This window comes from Sinohyriopsis cumingii, chromosome 2, assembly GCF_028554795.1.
Source record: "Sinohyriopsis cumingii isolate HCF-2022 chromosome 2, ASM2855479v2, whole genome shotgun sequence".
Classification (NCBI taxonomy): Eukaryota; Metazoa; Mollusca; class Bivalvia; order Unionida; family Unionidae; genus Sinohyriopsis; species Sinohyriopsis cumingii.
The window spans coordinates 47,168,405-47,186,876 of NC_142962.1; the positions used below are offsets into that span (position 1 = coordinate 47,168,405).

At 37.3% G+C, this 18,472-nt stretch overlaps 1 protein-coding gene across 1 annotated transcript; it reads right to left on the bottom strand.

Moving 5' to 3' along the window:
• Window positions 1-1,761: 1,761 nt before the first annotated feature.
• Window positions 1,762-17,163, bottom strand: LOC149804773 (iron-sulfur cluster assembly 2 homolog, mitochondrial-like). The gene is made up of 4 exons (XM_089944357.1): window positions 17,077-17,163; window positions 10,404-10,539; window positions 5,238-5,365; window positions 1,762-3,185 (listed from the first exon to the last, which is right to left on the bottom strand). Exons 1-4 carry the CDS (start codon window positions 17,109-17,111, stop codon window positions 3,011-3,013), a joined length of 474 nt encoding a protein of 157 aa, XP_089800483.1. The 5' UTR covers window positions 17,112-17,163; the 3' UTR covers window positions 1,762-3,010.
• Between the last annotated feature and the right edge of the window lie 1,309 nt (window positions 17,164-18,472).

An 18,472-nucleotide genomic window follows, 5' to 3' on the forward strand; every position in this document is an offset into this window, starting at 1 on the left:
ATTTAAATTTTGACAAAGACCTTCAAAATTATATATTGTTGTATAAACAAGGACTGAATTTCCTGTAAAATCAACTTGTCTTCATGTGGTTCAATAAACCCGTCCCAAACCTGTCTTGATACATGGGCTCTTATTGTTTCTTAATATATAATAAAGGGACAACAATTTCCCATTTCTCCTGCATTCTATTTAAGATCTGAAACCAATGCTTCCAGTCAAGCTACATGTCACTGTGTAATAGTTAACACCAAAGTTCAGCTCAGAGATTCAACATTTTTTTTCTCATCTGGGTTTCCTCCAAATATTCCAACCTCATTTTTTCACATTTGGACATTTAGGATGGAGTGTGGGTTCAGAGCAATTACATATAAAAAATTTGGAATTTGCCGCCACTGTAAGACAGCTTACCAGTGGGCCTATCAAATTTAAACTATGTTATGTCGACTTACACCTGCATGAAATCAATAAGAAAATTATTTTCTCAAAAATGGCAAGCATTATATTTGTTATGTCTTTAATCCACTGACAGACTAGATGAAACTCGGCACTGATGAAACCTGACCCGGTACTCACCATTTGCATTAATAGTCACACGACTATACAACTCTCAAACAACAACATCGTAAGTCCAATAGTCTTGTGATATCAACAACAAACTCCTTTTTAATGTCGTTGTACAAAATTTCAATTTTATTAAATGAATGTCTGATACCTTTTGTAAAAACCAGAAAGAACATATAATTCTCAACATATTTATTTTGAGAACAACTACAAGAAACTTGGCCAGTCTGAGTCATCAAGCAGTGTAGTCTGGTTCTCTGCTTTGTATGCTCTCTGCATGAGAGAGCACATGTCAACGTGGTAATCACGTGATATGACAAAACTCCGGAAGTAGGTCTTGGAATAGATACAGAGAATTTTGTGCTCTTTCATTTTTGTATATTTATTACAACTGATATACGACTTTCATTTAATGATTTTTTCTACAATATATGAAAATGAAGGTTGTGAGATTCTGTGTGCTTGTGCGACAAGCAACCAAAATTGCTAGTACCAGCTAAAATTTCATCAATGCATTAGTTTTATTGTCTTTCAGCAGATTAAAGACATAACGATTTTAATACTTGCAATTTCTGAGAAAATAATTTTCATATCTATTTTATGCAGGTATAACTCGATTTAACGTTTAAGTTTGCTAGCCATCCGCTAAGCGGCTATGCTTTAACGCCACCATGTTCTCCTCTTATGATGCTAGACTGGTTTTCATACCTTCCGTATTAAAAAAAGATACAGATATCAAACTGTCTGTGAAACAAATTGCCTAATAGACGAATCTAATCCACTGAGTGTTTGGATTGTCTCAGCAAATATATTTATGGCAAGCACCCAAATGATCCATACTGCAACCTCCTAATATTCTGGTTAGAACTCAATAAATTCAACTCACGATCAGTTCAGTTATGACTCAATTACGTAATTGTTTCTAGTGCCAAGTTGTGAGGAAAATTCCTGGGTTTTTTCCGACTTTCGTCAATATTTCCAAACTTCAAGGACTTTTCATGGTCGAGAAAAAAATATCATTTCTCCCAACTTTTTCCCAATTTCCCGTTAGCATGGGAACCCTGTACTTATCACTGCTGGTATCACTGAATGTTAACACTGCTGATGTCATTGAGCATTTTCACTTCTGATATTAAGAAATATATAAAATTTATTCTGGTTGCTGATTGTAATAACTAAAAACAAAACATAAAAAGTACATATTTGTATGAGACTGTGTCTCTAGTTTTATTCTTCTGCATACTGTTATAACAGGTTTGGCAATTGACATGTTAATTTTTACATTACATTTGCATCTGATGTTAAGAGTTTTTCACCACATTTAAAAAAATGCATGAGCTGCAGTAAATAAAAGTGATGCAAACTTCTTTAGAGACATGATGGGTATCTAAACAACAAGCATCTACATCGATAGTCTGGCCATAGTAGTACTGGATATTTAAACAAGGGTCCACATTTATGGTCTGATCAGAGCAATGCCAGAAAGATAAATAATAAGGATCCATATTTATGGTCTGACCAGAGAAGTATTGGATAGAAAAATTAACAAAAATCCGCATTTATGATCTGATCAGAGTAGTGATGGATAGATAAAGAAAAATGTCCATATTTATGGTCTGACCAGAGCAGTGCTGAATAGGTTAAAAAAAACAAGGGTCCACATTTATTGTCTGACCGGAGCAGTGCTGGATAGATAAAAAACAAGGGCCCACATTTATGGTCTGATCTGAGCAGTGCTAAATAGATAAAGAACAAGAATCTATATTTATGGTCTCACCAGAGCAGTGCTGGATAGACAAAGAGCAAGGATCCACATTTATGGTCTCACCAGAGCAGTGCTGGATATACAAAGAACAAGGATCCACATTTATGGTCTCACCAGAGCAGTGCTGGATATACAAAGAACAAGGATCCACATTTATGGTCTCACCAGAGCAGTGCTGGATAGACAAAGAACAAGGATCCACATTTATGGTCTCACCAGAGCAGTGCTGGATAGATAAAGAAAAAGAGTCCACATTTATGCTCTCACCTGAGCAGTGCTGGTAGATAAAGAACAAGGGTCCATATTTATTGTCTGACCTAACCGGAGGATTATATTTGTGATTAAGCAAGTCTCAGAATGAGATCACAAAACTAAACTCAACTAAAGTTTACTATCATGTATAATATAGCTTTTCTAAATTATAACATATAGCTGTCCAAAATTAAAATCTTGCTTTTAAACAAAACCAATCAAAGAATACCTGGCAAACCTTAAGTACTTCCAAGAAAATTAAAATGGAAATAAGGAAAAGTGGGGGGAAAAAACACTACAAGAGTGCCATTTCCTCAGCATTTCAGATCTATCATATAGTGTAAAACTTACAAGCTAACAATAATGAGGCACAGAGTTGCAATCTTCTCTCATAACACAAAATTTCACTGTACAATAGATTTATTAGAATAATTATAATTTGACAGAAAATGAGGACCCACAGGAGCAGCCCTGTTCTGCCTTGGGATTGCCAATGATGCGGAAGGTAGACCGGATCAACTCCTCATGATAATCTAAAGTGGCTCCTTTAATAAACTCCATGGAGTCCTGGTCCACCACTACTTTCACGCCGCCCTTTTCAAACACCCTGAAAAAAAAGGGTACTGTCAATTGGTGGATGGGTATAGCTTAAATATATTATTTAAAACTCTGAATTGCTATGAAGATTTACCGTTAAGACTGTCCTTATTTGATGATGTTTTAACTGTGCAATCACATACACAAACAATATAGAGAAAGCTATCCTGAAGCTTTGGTCCTCACACCATGGACTTCATCAGCAGCCTGATTTAATCTCTACTGACTGTTAACATCATTTGATGGAATGGTGAGTGATGTTAACAGATTGTCCCAGTTATGCTGCAGCTGTAACATTGATGTCCCTGCTCATCACTGGTTTATGCGCATGGATGTAGATTGATTCTTTAACACCACCCCTACCCCCCACTCAAACCAGGCTTGATCCTGATGTAAGATTTTTACTGAGTTCCGATTTACGGTATGGCCAGGGCAACATTGTAGATGTGCCATGATACTTAAGACGAACTTGAACTTGGTCTTCTATGTCCATCAAATCTCGATGTCTCCAATATAGTCATGATGGCACTGACTTTCACCCTGTCCATCACACTTAATGTGATAGATAGGTCCATAAATATCTTCCTTATCAGACTTTTGCTTTGGGTAAATTAACATCTGTCTTAGGGTCCTGCATGGTTTAAAACACACAATAATTTTGTGTCATTGAAAAACGCACTTCATGCATTTTAAGTCCATTTTGCATACGATAGGATCTTGTTACTTTTTTAATCTATTCTCTCTTGGTCTACTCTTCCCAGTATTGTCATTAGGACTAGCATTCAGCCTGTTGGAAACCTTCTTAGTGGCCCATTCTGGATAATGGCACCTCTTGAAGGCAGCATCGACATGTTCTAGTTCTTGTTTTAAAACTTCTGGGTCAGAAGTACACTGGTTCTATGATGTCATGTTCTGAAGAAGTAGTGATAACAATATTTCCAAGATAACCATTGTGCCAGTCATATTAGAAACTGGATCAGCATCATTTTTATTTGCAACGTTATAGACATCATAGAGGGTCTTTCAGTGACAACAAAATTTTGAAGATGGCCACAGTGGTAGGAATACTGAATGTCTGAATGGCACCATTAAGACTAACTAAACATCATAAGTTATTTAGTAAAATCCAAGCCACATGTTCATATGAACATCCAATGAGGAAGAGCAGTGAATATAATATGTTCAAGCTAGCCACTGTTCTGACCATACTGGACATTAGATCAACACCATTTCCATTTTGGATCAATACCATGTAAACTCTTCTAGTGAAAACCCCATTGCAATATTACTTTTCAATCAACAATAACAGGATTTTCAAGATGGTTGTTGTTGTTGTTGTGGGGTTTAACGCCATTTTTCAGCACGATAGGCTATACATGGCGGCCAGTATTAATGGTGGAGGAAGAACCCGGAAAACCCCGGAAAGAACCACCGACCCACGAGAAGCTACTGGCAAGCTTTCTCACATGCCCACATTGGCTGAATCTTAGACTCGAACCGCCGCAGACAGAGGTGAGATGGCAGTGATCCGTAACGAAGAGCGCTTTAGACCACTCGGCCACTCGGATGGACATTGTGGTACCATACATGACATCAGATCGCACCATTATCATTTTGGACAATTTTTTTTGTTGTTCTAGGGTTTAATGCCATTTTTCAGCACAAGATAGGCTATAAATGGCAGCCAGTATAACTGGTGGAGGAAGAACCCTGGAAAACCCAGGGAAGAACCACCAACCCACAAGAAGCTACTGGCAGGCTTTCCCACGTACCCATGCCAGCCAAGCCTTGGACTCAAACTCACGCAGACAGAGATGAGATGGCAGTGATCCGGAATGGTGAGCGCTTTAGACCACTCGGCCACTCGGGGCCCCCATTTTGGACAAACTAAATAAGAAAGTCTTTCAGTGAAAACCCAAAGTCAATATCTTGAAACCCAATGAAGAAAATATTAGTCTTATTAAAAAGTAAAATGTTTGTAAAGTCATAAAAGTATGTTACTTTGACTTTCAAACATTTGAATGATATCAGATGAAACCACCCAAGACCAACACAAATTTACCTGTCATCATCTTTCATACAGTTTTCCAGCTCAAACTTGTACTGAAAGCCAGAGCATCCCCCTCCCTCCACCAAAACCCGTAGGTATGTGGGCTTTCCCTCCTGATCTGTGCTGATCTTTTGCAGCCTCTGTAACAGTAACAATAACAATATCACATGTAAATTAATCACACAATGCAATCAGCTTCCAATGGAAGATGGAAAACCATTCCCTCCACCAAAACATGCAAGCACCTGTATCTGCTTCCTTCCTTTACCCATTCTGGTCACTGCTAATTCCATTTTTTTCATAATGAGACTTGAAGCAACGTACAATATCTTCACAACAAAAAATAACTGTAGTAATGGTAACCAAATTTGCTCACATAAAACATGACCCCCACCAAAAATCAATGATTCAGATTAGGTAGAAATGAACTTAATTTCCACCTAACTTGAATCAAGGTCATGTCCAAAATCCATAGCATATAATGAATAAAAAAATATTTTTTAAAAAAATTAACAAATAAACAATGCAAATTAAATATAGATAACAATATTATTAAGCTATAAATATTTTTTTTAAAGGGAAGACCAGTTTAAACAAGAACCCCTCAAAGGGACTGACACTCTACATTCTGAAAAGAATTTCCAAAAATTCAAGACAATTTCTTCTTTTTAAATGCTAAGTGTTGAAGCCATCTCTAATATTCTAGAGTGATATGATTTTCAAATTGGTTGCTGTGGCAGCCATATTAGATGTACGATCAACACAATTGTCATTTACGCAAACAAACACAATCAGAAGACTTTTGGTGAATACCCCAAGCCAATATGAACTTTCAATCAGGAGAACTAAAGACCAAATTTTTAATACGGTAATTGTGGTAGCCATATTTGATGTCTGCAGGGCATCATTTCATTTAGGACAAAACTAGATATCATTAGAAGTCTTTTGCTGAAAATCCAATATGACCATCAACTATGGAGTAACATAACATAATTTTCATCTTGGCTGCCATGGTAGTCATGTTGTATATTATATCAGTATCATTTTCATTCAGGCTCAACTAGACACCATAAAAGGTCTTCTGGTGAAATCGCCTTGAAGATACACTTGCAATTTAAAAGTAGTGACAAGGCAATTTTCAAGATGGCTGCCACAGAGTCCATTTTTTAGGTCATAATACAGATGTAACATTTTCATTCAGGACCAACTAGATATTATAATTCATCTCCTGGTGAAAAACATGTCGCTATGCCTTTTCATTCAGGAGGTGTAGCAATAATCTGATTTTCAAGATGGCTGTCAAGGTGTCCATGCTGGATATCACAAGATTTTCTTTTAGTACCATGCAGACATCATAAGAAGTCCTTTGGTTCTTGTTGTTGTTGTTGTTGGGTTTAACGCCATTTTTCAGCACACGATAGGCTATATATGGTGGCCAGTATTAATGGTGGAGGAAGAACCCCAGGAAATCCCCGGAAAGAACCACCAACCCTTGAGAAGCTACTGGCAAGCTTTCTCACATACCCACATTGGCCGAATCTGAGACTCATTCCTACACAGAGGTGAGATGGCAGTGAACTGTAACGGAGAGCACTTTAGACCACTCAGGGCCCCCAAATCCTCTGGTAAAAACGCCTTGTAAGTATGACCTTCCATCAAGATGTTGTGAAAAGCTTTTTAATTGCAGTGGCCATACCTGATACTAGATCAGCACAATTTTTGCTTAAGACAAGCAAACACCGTAAGAGATCTTCTGGTGAAAAACCCATCCCATGCTAATTTGACTTTGCATTCAGAATTATCAAAAACAAGATTTTTAAGATGGCTGATGTGGTGGCATTTGGATGTCAGATCAGCATCATTATCTGACCAACTAGTCATCATAAAAAGAGGTCCAGATGAGCATTGACAAGAACATTTGGGAGAGAAAAGCAGGAGAGGATGCAAGTCCATAGGGCTGCCCTCGTCCTGCCTTAGGAAACAAAAGAGGGTTTGAGAACTTCCTCCTTGGGGGTCTTCAGCAAATGTACCTTAGACCCAATGGCCAGGGAGGAGGTTTAAATTCTGTATCTGTTTAAACAAATTTGCAGAGGGTGATTTGCATTATCACATAGATGGTTTGCAATGGGCCAGAAGTGGATGTAAAGAATTTCTGTTGATGATCTCATGATAGGAAAGAGTCCTAAAGAGTAAGAAAAGTCTAAGGCAAAATTGCAGTGGATGTGCAGACATTCCACTAATACAGAAATTGAAACAGAAAGCACATGTCTGGAGGTTTTGGCCACAGCTTCCAGTACACACTGCAATGCAGATGAATTTAATGAGACCTCATTCAGCATACTGAAAGAAGTAAGAAGTCAGCACAAGAAACTAGGGTAACTAAAGACTGGGCTTTCTTTTCAATAGCTTCAACTGTTTTTATTTGAAAGCATGCCCAGGCTTCGGCAGGCCCACTTCATACAATCTGGCAGCTAAATGGGAAGGTTTAATAGGTCATACTGGGGAATTTAAACAGTAGCTCCAGGCAGAGACCACCTGTCCAAACGTAGAAGGAGAAATGGATGACCCTCCACATTGCTAAGTAATGTCTTAGCCTTTGTTTACCACCTTATCAAAGGACCAGATCTTCAGATCATCCAACTGAGAGGTGTGTGTGATTTGCATGATTTGGATTTTTTAACGTAGCTTTAACAATTTTTCAGTCACATTGCTACGATGTCTGCAATGTGACAGTTTATAGTGATGTCTAGCACTGGGGCATCATGCCGCAGACATGTAGCTTCATGTCCTACCCAGTCACATTATCCTGACACCAGGCTGACCAGCGAGGCAGCTGTTAGTACAATTTTGGTATGACTCGGCAGGGGATCAAACCCACGACCTTCTGCATCCAAGGTGGATGCTCTAACCACTAGGCCACCAGAGCGGTCCAACTTAGAGGAAGTAGTGAGCCTGATAAGAGGCATCAAGTGGGTTTCTTTCACAAAAGATTTGTTGGAGTCAATGTGGATAGATGGAGCATCATTATCATCTAGTAAACTCAGCACAGGGGAATGAATGGGCATTACTATGTTCCTCGAGGGTGGAGGTGACACAGGATCACTCTGAACTACTGCCCTTAACTCCTCATGATGAGTAGGGGTCTGTGTACTAAAAGCTCTTGTGAGAATAGCGAAAAGACAAGACAACTTGTCTTTCCTGGATGGCTCAGATGGTATACCTCCAGCATTCCTAGCTGATGCCAGATGATTAGGATCTGATCTGAGGAACAAGCTGCAGTAATAGCTCTGCTCTGGGTCCATGCAGGCACAAAGGACATACTCCCTTAAGGCCTCAACTTTCTGTAAGGATTCATGGGAATAATAGGAAGGTGAAAATACCAATCCAATAACTTTTCCCTAGTCTGAACCCCCATGGGCAGACTCACATTTCTGCATAGGATGTGATGGTAAAGTAGGGAGTGGGTGGAACCTGACCCAATCCGTACCCCCCAAACCATAAGGCCTCTGAATGATGACCACTAAATAGTAATCAGCAATTTGTACAAGATGACCAATGACCAGACATTGAACTGTGATGACACTAGTCAGGAGACTATGTTGGAACCTTGTTCATCCAATTCATCACTAAAATGGGTGCAGTACTGTTACTCCCACTTTGGAAGATGTGACATGCTACCCTAGAAGAAATGAGTTAATTAGTTTTGCCCGTCACCCCTACCGGGGTATAGGCCGCCCACAAAAGATCGCCAGAGGCTTCTGTCCTGTGCCATCCCTTCAAGCTGACTCCAGGTGTGACCCATCTTAGTGATGTCTGCCTCAAGGTCACGTCGCCAGGTGTTTCTTGGTCATCCTCTTCTACGCTTGCCTTGAGGGTTCCATTTCAATGCCTGTCGTGTAATGTTGGTTGGTGGCTTACGTATGGTGTGTCCTATCCAACCCAACCTTCTCTTCTTGATCTCATCCTCTACTGGAAGCTGGGAGGTTCTCTGCCACAGGTTGGTGTTGCTGATGGTGTCTGACCAGCAAATCTGAAGAATTCTTCTTAGGCAGCTGTTGATGAAGGTCTGAACTCTCTTTACAGTCAACCTGGTGGTTCTCCAGGTCTCTGCTCCATACAGTACGACTGACAGAAGAAATGAGTGCAGTGTAGTTAATCCTTCATTTGAGGGTGTGATATATACTACACATGACATGAGTTGTGTGGTGCATCATGCTACTCTTAATGTGAGATGTGCTCCTCCCACATATTGGGAGGTAATGAATTCCTTGAACATTCAGTCACTCCTTCTGGACAGGCCTTGAATTTCTGAAGAGAACAGTCCCATAATCTCCTGGGACCTGGAAGTGCCATAGATATGTAGCATGACGTCCCACCCAGTCACATTATCCTGAAACCAGGCCAACTAGTTCTAAAACTAAACTCTTAATGCTGAGTGCCTAGCGAGACAGCTATTAGTACCACTTTTTATAAGTCTTTGGTATGACTCAGTCAGGGTTCGACCCCACAGCCTCCTGCATCTGAGACAGATCTCTTAACCACTAGACCACCAGAGCAGTCATACCTGTTTTTTATATGGTGTATGATGTATACACTACAGTGGATGCACAAGGTAAAAAAAATGAAAACTTACCTGTGTTCAATTGTTGAACCTTTATTAAGAAGCAATTACATATTAACAATGTGATGTAAGTCATGACAATAAAAATCAGCATAGAAAGATGAAAAACACTGAATTTAGTGTTTAGACAACTGATTAAAAAGGGAATGTTTAATTCCTGCTATGTTAAAGCTGAGTCAGCTGCATTCTTTCCTTAATATGAAAAACTTAAGTCCTGTCTAGATCTCTTGATTTCAATTATGTCTTTTTTATTTCAATGACAATGGCAATAATCTTTCCTAATAAATACTACTGTTGCTTTCATGCATTTTTTTCAGGAATCTGAATAACTCTTATTTATACTTTTGTGCTGATTCATGGACATTCTAAGAGCTGATATCTTATATGAACCTGGATACAGACCAAGCCGTTACCAGTCAATATCTGGATTTTACTGCAATAATCATATTTTGTACTATTATTCCAATAAGCTTTTAATTTAATGATTATTTCAGAAAAACTCAGTCAAATCACAAGGGCTGGCAGGTCTGCATTCCAAAAGTTCTGCAATCACTGACCTTGACACAGCTGTCACTCAGGTGCAGAGTCCCAGTCTCACTTTGTATGTCCTCCTTAACGTTTGGTTGGCCTTTCTCTGCAGGGAGCCATGACGACAGTCGGTGGAAATATCTCCTGGCAGACCAGGTGGCTGCACTACAAAACAAACAGTAAGGGTAAATATATTTTAATAAATGATGGCACATGTATATGTACAATTATTTACTCTTCCAAGGGAAATCTAATCTACTAGACAAGATTACAATTTGGACACTTTTTATGCCAACAGAAGTATTTACTGCATGCTTAACTCAAATAGTCATTAACTACAATAATTACAGTCCTACCCATTTATCTCATCATTCTTAGACCTGAGGTAATATTGCTGACAGAATGGGGCTGAAAAAATCCTAATTTTTCATTGGCCTATATATTGTAGTTCATTTATTATGGGTGACCTGTCATCAGTGAGTAGGATTTACACCTTGAGAAAATAAATAATTGAAATATTGATCAAAAATGAACACAAATACAATTGTGAAATTGACAAATTACATTTTTGTTACTAATGTGTAATAAACTCCATCATGCATTAAGTTCATACATCTGAAAAATTCATAAATCTGAATATAGGTCACATGTTAGAAAATTCATGTATCAGTCCTGTCATATTAGAAAATGTGTATTTAAAAAAATGGTAGTTCTTGTTTGATCTGTATCACACTGTCAAGCAACATGTGTGACTAAACAAATCACTATTATACTCATTGTTGCCACTGTCAAGCAACATGTGTGACTAAACAAATCACTATTATATTCATTGTTGCCACTCATCTGTATAATTCTTATTTACACACTAATTTAATTAGCCTAGCTTTTGGTCCAACTGAGGCAACAGAAGTAATCCTATAACTGGCTACTAAAGGATGAAGATATTCATAGGGAAATGAAAACCTGTCAACAACGTATGTAAATGTTAATGACAAATGATTGCCAAACATTTCATTACCATTTTTTAAAAGTCCTAAATAAGAACAAATAGAACTTTAAAAATACTGAAAAAATTATAGAATACACATACCAAGTAATACATAAAATTAGGATTATTACCTATATCATAATCCATTGCTTTTATTCATGCCTGGTGGCAACATCAATTAACTGTAGAACAATGTATGGGTTGGAACTTGCAGCTTGTCGATATAAATGATTAGAAAACAAAAGATTTGTTCAAGTTGGGACCTAGGGCTTCTGTCAACATATACATGTATTATTTACCTCAATATCAGCATAACCATGGCAAATATCGTAGCAACAAAAAACTATGGACCAGGGAATTCACTTTTTTGCTGATACAAGTGGGTGGGACTGTATTAGAAAAGAAGAGATGAAAAGACTTAACCGTCCTTAACATTTACTAAAAGAAAAGGAAAAAAACTAAACATTAACAAATTAAACATAGTACCCTTTCTGAAAATCCTTTCATTTTCAGCATTTTTAAAAAGAAAAGTAACTGAAGGTAATACAGAAATACAAATCAAACACCAATACACAATTATTGGCTTTTTTCCATAACAAGCTATCTGTACAGTGCTTTGGTAGCATTAATGTCCATGATCAACTTAGCATTATGCTTGTCCAATTCCGTTTCATTCTAAATCTTGATTATGACCTGAAAAGAGGTAACACAAATATGAAAAATGTTCTTTTTTCTGAATGAAAACCACAGGTAGTCATCAATGTGAAACAAGAACAAAGTTAGTTCCATTAGGCCCCAATTCAAACTGATTAATCTTAAGTGACCTATTTAAGCCTGGTTAACCCCTAATTACATGTGGGGGCCCATGGTGACCAAGTGGTCTAAGGCACTCAACTTTACAGATCACTGTTATCTCACCTCTGCCTGCAGAGATTCAAGTCTACAGCTCAGCCAGTGTGGATATGTAAGAAAGCTTGCCAGTAGCTTCCCAAGGGTCGATGGTTCTTCCAGATGTTTTCCGGGAGTCTTCCTCCATCAGATATATTGGCTGCCATGTATAGTCTATCATGTGCTAAAAATGGTGTAAAGCCACACCACCACCTAACTAAATGTAGTCTGGTTAATTCCATATACCTCTTTCAACCTGGTTAATTCCATATACCTCTCTGTTCAGCCTGGTTAATGCCATATACCTCTGTTCAGCCTGGTTAATTCCACATACCTCTGTTTAGAATGATTAATTCCATATACCTCTTTTCAGCCTGGTTAATTCCATATACAGTACCTCTGTTCAGCATGGTTAATTCCATATACCTGTTCTGCCTGGTTAATTCCATATACCTGTTCTGCCTGGTTAGTTCCATATACCTCTGTTCAGCCTTGTTAATTCCATATACCTCTGTTCAGCCTTGTTAATTCCATATACCTCTGTTCAGCCTGGTTAATTCCATATACTTCTGTTCAGCCTGGTTAATTCCATAAACAGCACCTCTGTTCAGCATGGTTAATTCCATATACCTCTGTTCAGCCTGGTTAATTCCCTATACAGTACCTCTGTTCAGCATGGTTAATTCCATATACCTCTGTTCAGCATGGTTAATTCCATATGCCCCATTTCAGAACAAAAATGTCTTTGTCAAAAAAAAACATGATAACTGATATGCTTGAAACTAAACTGACAATACTGGTAATTCTGTCATATTTTTTTAATCCAATACAGGGTTTCATGACCGTGTTACATAGATGTAACCCATGAATACTGTTCAAACCTTAAAGGGTAGGACCGTCTTGAGCTTGTGATGGACCAAACAGGGCCCAAGATGAGCATTGCCTTGGTCTTCCCCACAGTAAAACAACATACTCTCTCCACAAAATGACACCCTCCAAGGCTTGACACCTGGGCAATTGCCCATATTGTATGCCCCTTACATCAGCCCCATTTATAGGTACAGGCTGATTCAAGGCAGGTTTATTCAAACCAAATTATGAACTGATTTTGACCAAAAGTCTGGCTGATTAAGACCATATTATGTGTAATTGGATGAAACTAGGTTCAGATTCGATTTTAGCAAAGAACTGAAAGCAACTTCATGAATGAGATGAGTTGTTTTTATTAAACTGACACCAAACTTGTATGCATAAACCCAGACAATTGATTTAACAGAAGATGCACACAGATTTAAACAAGTCATATAAGGAAATTATATCATTCCTAACTGGAACTAATCTGAACATGTAATTTAAACGAGTAATCAAACAAGAATCAACATATGGAACTTAAAAAACAAATATGATTGATATATACAGCTATCACTTTTAAAAAACAAATATGATTGATATATGGAGCTATCACCCTGGATGATCCATGTTTAGTATCTAAACAAAAATTAACAACGTTTCACATATCAGCAATGGTATCAAAGTATAGAAGTTAAAACGATGAATAAGGTATGATCAAAGTATAGAATTTGTATAAAAAAATTAATGTCTATCCACAAGTAGGATATATATATATATATTTTCTCACTCGTAGTGATACTGAATATATTGATTTCAGTCATACAGTGATACTGTATTGATTTCACTCGCACAGTGATACTAAAATATATTGATTTCACTCATATAGTGATAATGAATATATTGATTTTACTCTTACAGTGATACTAAATATAAGATTTCACTCCAACAATGATACTGAATATATTGATTTCACTCGTATAGTGATATTGAATATATGATTTCACTCATACAGTGATACTGAATATATTGATTTCACTTGCACAGTGATACTGAATATATTGATTTCACTTGTACAATGATACTGAATATACTGATTTCACTCGTACAGTGATACTGAATATATGATTTCATTCATACAGTGATACTGAACATATTGATTTCACTCGTATAGTGATACTGAATATGATTTCACTCCTAGTGATACTGAATATATTGATTTCACTTGTACAGTGATATTGAATATATTGATTTCACTCATATAGTGATATTGAATATATTGATTTCACTTGTACAGTGATATTGAATATATTGATTTCACTTGTACAGTGATATTGAATATATTGATTTTAATCATAGTGATACTGAATATAATGATTTCAATCATACAGTGATATTGAATATATTGATTTCACTTGTATAATGATACTGAATATATGGATTTCACTCGTACAGTGATACTGAATATTTATTTAACCATGGAACATATGCAACTCATTGCATCCAGTAGTCAAAGTATTTCTTGTTTCACATTTCTCACAGAATGGTCAAGGAGCCACCACCCATGGTCACCCCTCTCAGTCTGCCAAAGGATCACTGAAAAACCCCTGATTCGCTGCAGACCCACTGGTCCCAACGTTTTGATCCCTCACTGTGAGAAAGCCATTGCTGTCCTCCAAACCAGTGTCACCATCAACAGCAGTATACGAGTTATATGAAACCCCAATGAGTTTTAATACACCCCATCTAAAATCAGCTACAAATATCCGACTATAACTGTGTAGTACTCAAGGCATGGTCATGTACGAATGTCATGATAGAAGTTATGGATGTGAGCATATGAATTTGCTTCGTTATATGTTAAATCATTTCATCAGAACTACTAAGTTTAAATATTGTGCTATTCATCAATAACTCTTTATAAAATATTTATTTGGCAAATATAATGTAAAAAACATGATCTGAATCAGAAATCAATAAAAGCCATGGGTCTTTATATATGTGATCTGTAGTTGTGATTTGGATTTTTAATGTAGCTTTAACAATGTTTGAGTCATATCGCTATGACGTCTGCAATGTGGCAGTTTATAGTGATGTCTAGCACTGGGGCATCATGCCGCAGACATGTAGTATCATGTCACACCCCGTCACATTATCCTGACACAAGGCCAACCAGTCCTAACACTAACTTCTTAATGCTGAACACCAAGCAAGGCAGCTGTTAGTACCATTTTTATAAGTCTTTGGTATGACTTGGCCAGGGATTAAACCCATGCCCTCCCGCATCCGAGGCTGACGCTCTAATCTCTAGGCCACTGGAGTGGTGGGTCTTTATATATATATATACATATTACTGTTTGACAGCGTTAAAAGGTGACCATTCTGGGCTGATTTATAAAAATTTCAAACTGTTTTTCAAACATATTAATCTGGTTTCTTTTTTGAAAGCGCTGTAAAGTTAATTTGGTTAAAAAGTGTAAATGCAACAGTTCAAATCTACTATGTTCCAATTTTGGCTAGAAATTCATGAAGAACTAACTGATGTAAATTTAAAAGCCAAAATCAACCTCTAACATTCCCTTACTATGTTTGTAAAAACAATAATAGCTACTAAAATAAATTAGGCATGTGTTACCCATTGTTTTTCTTATATTTCAATGGTCCAAACCACCTGGCATTTGATCCAAATCAGCCTCTACTTTGGTCCAAATTAGCTATGGTCGGAAACAGCAAGCATTCACCTTTATAATAAGCTTATCAGAGGATCTCAAAAAAAAATAGTTACTAGCTTATTGTCTTGCCCTCAAATCAAAAAACAATGATGATTATGATAATCAACACCATTTTGTTGTTGTTGTTGTTGTTGTTGTTGTAGGGTTTAACGCCATTTTTCAGCACACAATAGGCTATGCATGGTGGCCAGTACTAATGGTGGAGGTAGAACCTGGGAAAACCCTGGGAAGAACAACCGACCCATGAGAAGATACTTGCAAGCTTTCTTACATACCCACATTGGCCGAATCCTAGACTCGAACCCACGCAGACAGAGGTGAGATGGTTTAACGCCATTTTTCAGCACACGATAGGCTATGCATGGCGGCCAGTACTAATGGTGGAGGAAGAACCTGGGAAAACCATGGGAAGAACAATCGACCCACAAGAAGATACTTGCAAGCTTTCTCACATACCCACATTGGCTGAATCCTAGACTCAAACCCACGCAGACAGAGGTGAGATGGCAGTGATCCATAACGGAGAGCGCTTTAGACCACTCCGGACTCCATCACCATTTTGATACAAATATTGCCCCATCTCAATGAACTCAACATTTGGATAGTTAAATAAGTATGCTTAGTTTGTATGTTATATATTTGAAAAGAAAAAGATTTGGAAAAAAGAAACAGATGATGACGGACTAAAACAAGAGACTTGTCCCACATTTATACCATTTTATACTACATCTATATTTGGTATTGCATCTTTATGAACAACAGATACATACAACAATGTTCAATATATATTCTCCAGTGGACAAGGCTGTATTTACAACAGTCGTTATTAATTCAGATTTGGTTTGTATCGTCATCAGACATGCGTCTGATTGTGATACATCAAGAGCGAAAAATACTGCTTTTGAGTAACTCGAAAACAGATGAGGGAGATCGAAAACAGACATAACTACGCACTAATGTAACTCTGCAGCTTAACAAATGTGATACAATATAGAATATGGAGAATATTGTATGGTCCATCAATCATACAAGAGATGGGTATCAAACTACCAAATGAATTGTCCAGGATTCACCTCCCAACTTATGCCCACCCCCACCTGACCGACATTGCGTAATTCACTTCACATACGACTTCCACACTTATTTTTTTAAGGATTTTAAAGGATACAAGGAATATCGAATGCTGCAAAGTAAGTTTTCCCCAGATAAAATGAATGAATCGTATTAGTCAAGGTATCACTATACCGATATGCAGACTCCACAACTGACGTTCTGATCATCCTTGACCGTCAGGGAAACGTTCAACAACTCCTGTAATTAAACCGATTGTACATATTGAAGTATGCTCCCCTTGGTTGCAACATAATTTATGCTTTCGCTTTAACAAACTAATATGTTGATATGATCTAAGAAAGACAACTGTTACTCTCTATTCTGTAGTGGTCTTGAAGGAGTTACCTTCGTGTGTGTTGATTAAACACGTGACTTGTGTTTTCGTCTACGAGCTATTCTTTTGAAGATATCACCACTTATGATGATGCAAGCATGCTATCAACATAATAGAAATCTAAGCATCAGCAATAGCTGTTGTTTCACAAGTCATTACTATTATCACCCTTCCAAAGTTTGGGCATTGTAGATTTCTAAATAGATATACGTCATTAATATTTAAGGGTAGCAAATCATAATCAAACATGCCTAATAAATGGTAAAATCAGGTATCCATGGCATTATGGATGTCATATCCAACTTGCTTAACATTATAAACTTTTTCTCCTGTTTACGTACTTTGAACAATGTCAGAAAATGTGTTCCATCATTGCTTTGTTTTTACAAGCGGGCCACTATCAAGTATTCCTTGGGATAACAGGTTTTATGTCATGTCCAGTTTCAATTTGTATAGAATTAGCACTGATCCTAAACTGGACACAAGGTCTAAGTATGGGTATCTATGATATTGAAAACTGGTCTCGATTTTGCTATAGACGGATAATTTAGGACTTGATTTATACTGTTTTCCACAATACATTGTATCTTTATAAAAGTATTTGCCTTAAGGCATGCACCTTTTGGTAATGTACTACAGCTTTCCAAAACATGCCCAAATCCTAAATATGGAATATGTCTTTGAGAGTCTTGAACCATAAAAATGTGTCAATATTTGTGATTTTCTTGGAAATACTTGTATGCAAGGGAGTCGAGGGATGGTTCTAAAAGATGTAACCAGTATTTAATCATTTGAACATTGACGTCTATGTCATGGGGATATTCCCCCAACACACATTGCCAAGTTCCTGCCAAATTTATTAATGCCTAATATTTGAAACTTCTGATTAATACTTTGTCATAAACATTTCTATAAAATAAAACCTTGGGACAGTTTTCCAAGTCTTGTGCAATTTACACGTTACAAGAAACCCAAGTTTCAGACCCATACGTTGTAATAGGTGGAATAATACAGTTCATAAGTTTAACCATTACCTTAGCATTTATGTCTATGGTGGATAGTTTCAGTTTCTGCTTCATCATACAATTTGTTTTCATGTCTGTATCTGATAGTGAAACATGACCAAGTTTACCAGAGTGTTAATGATTGCAATAAACAAAGTGAAACATGGTCAAGTTTACCAGAGTATATGAT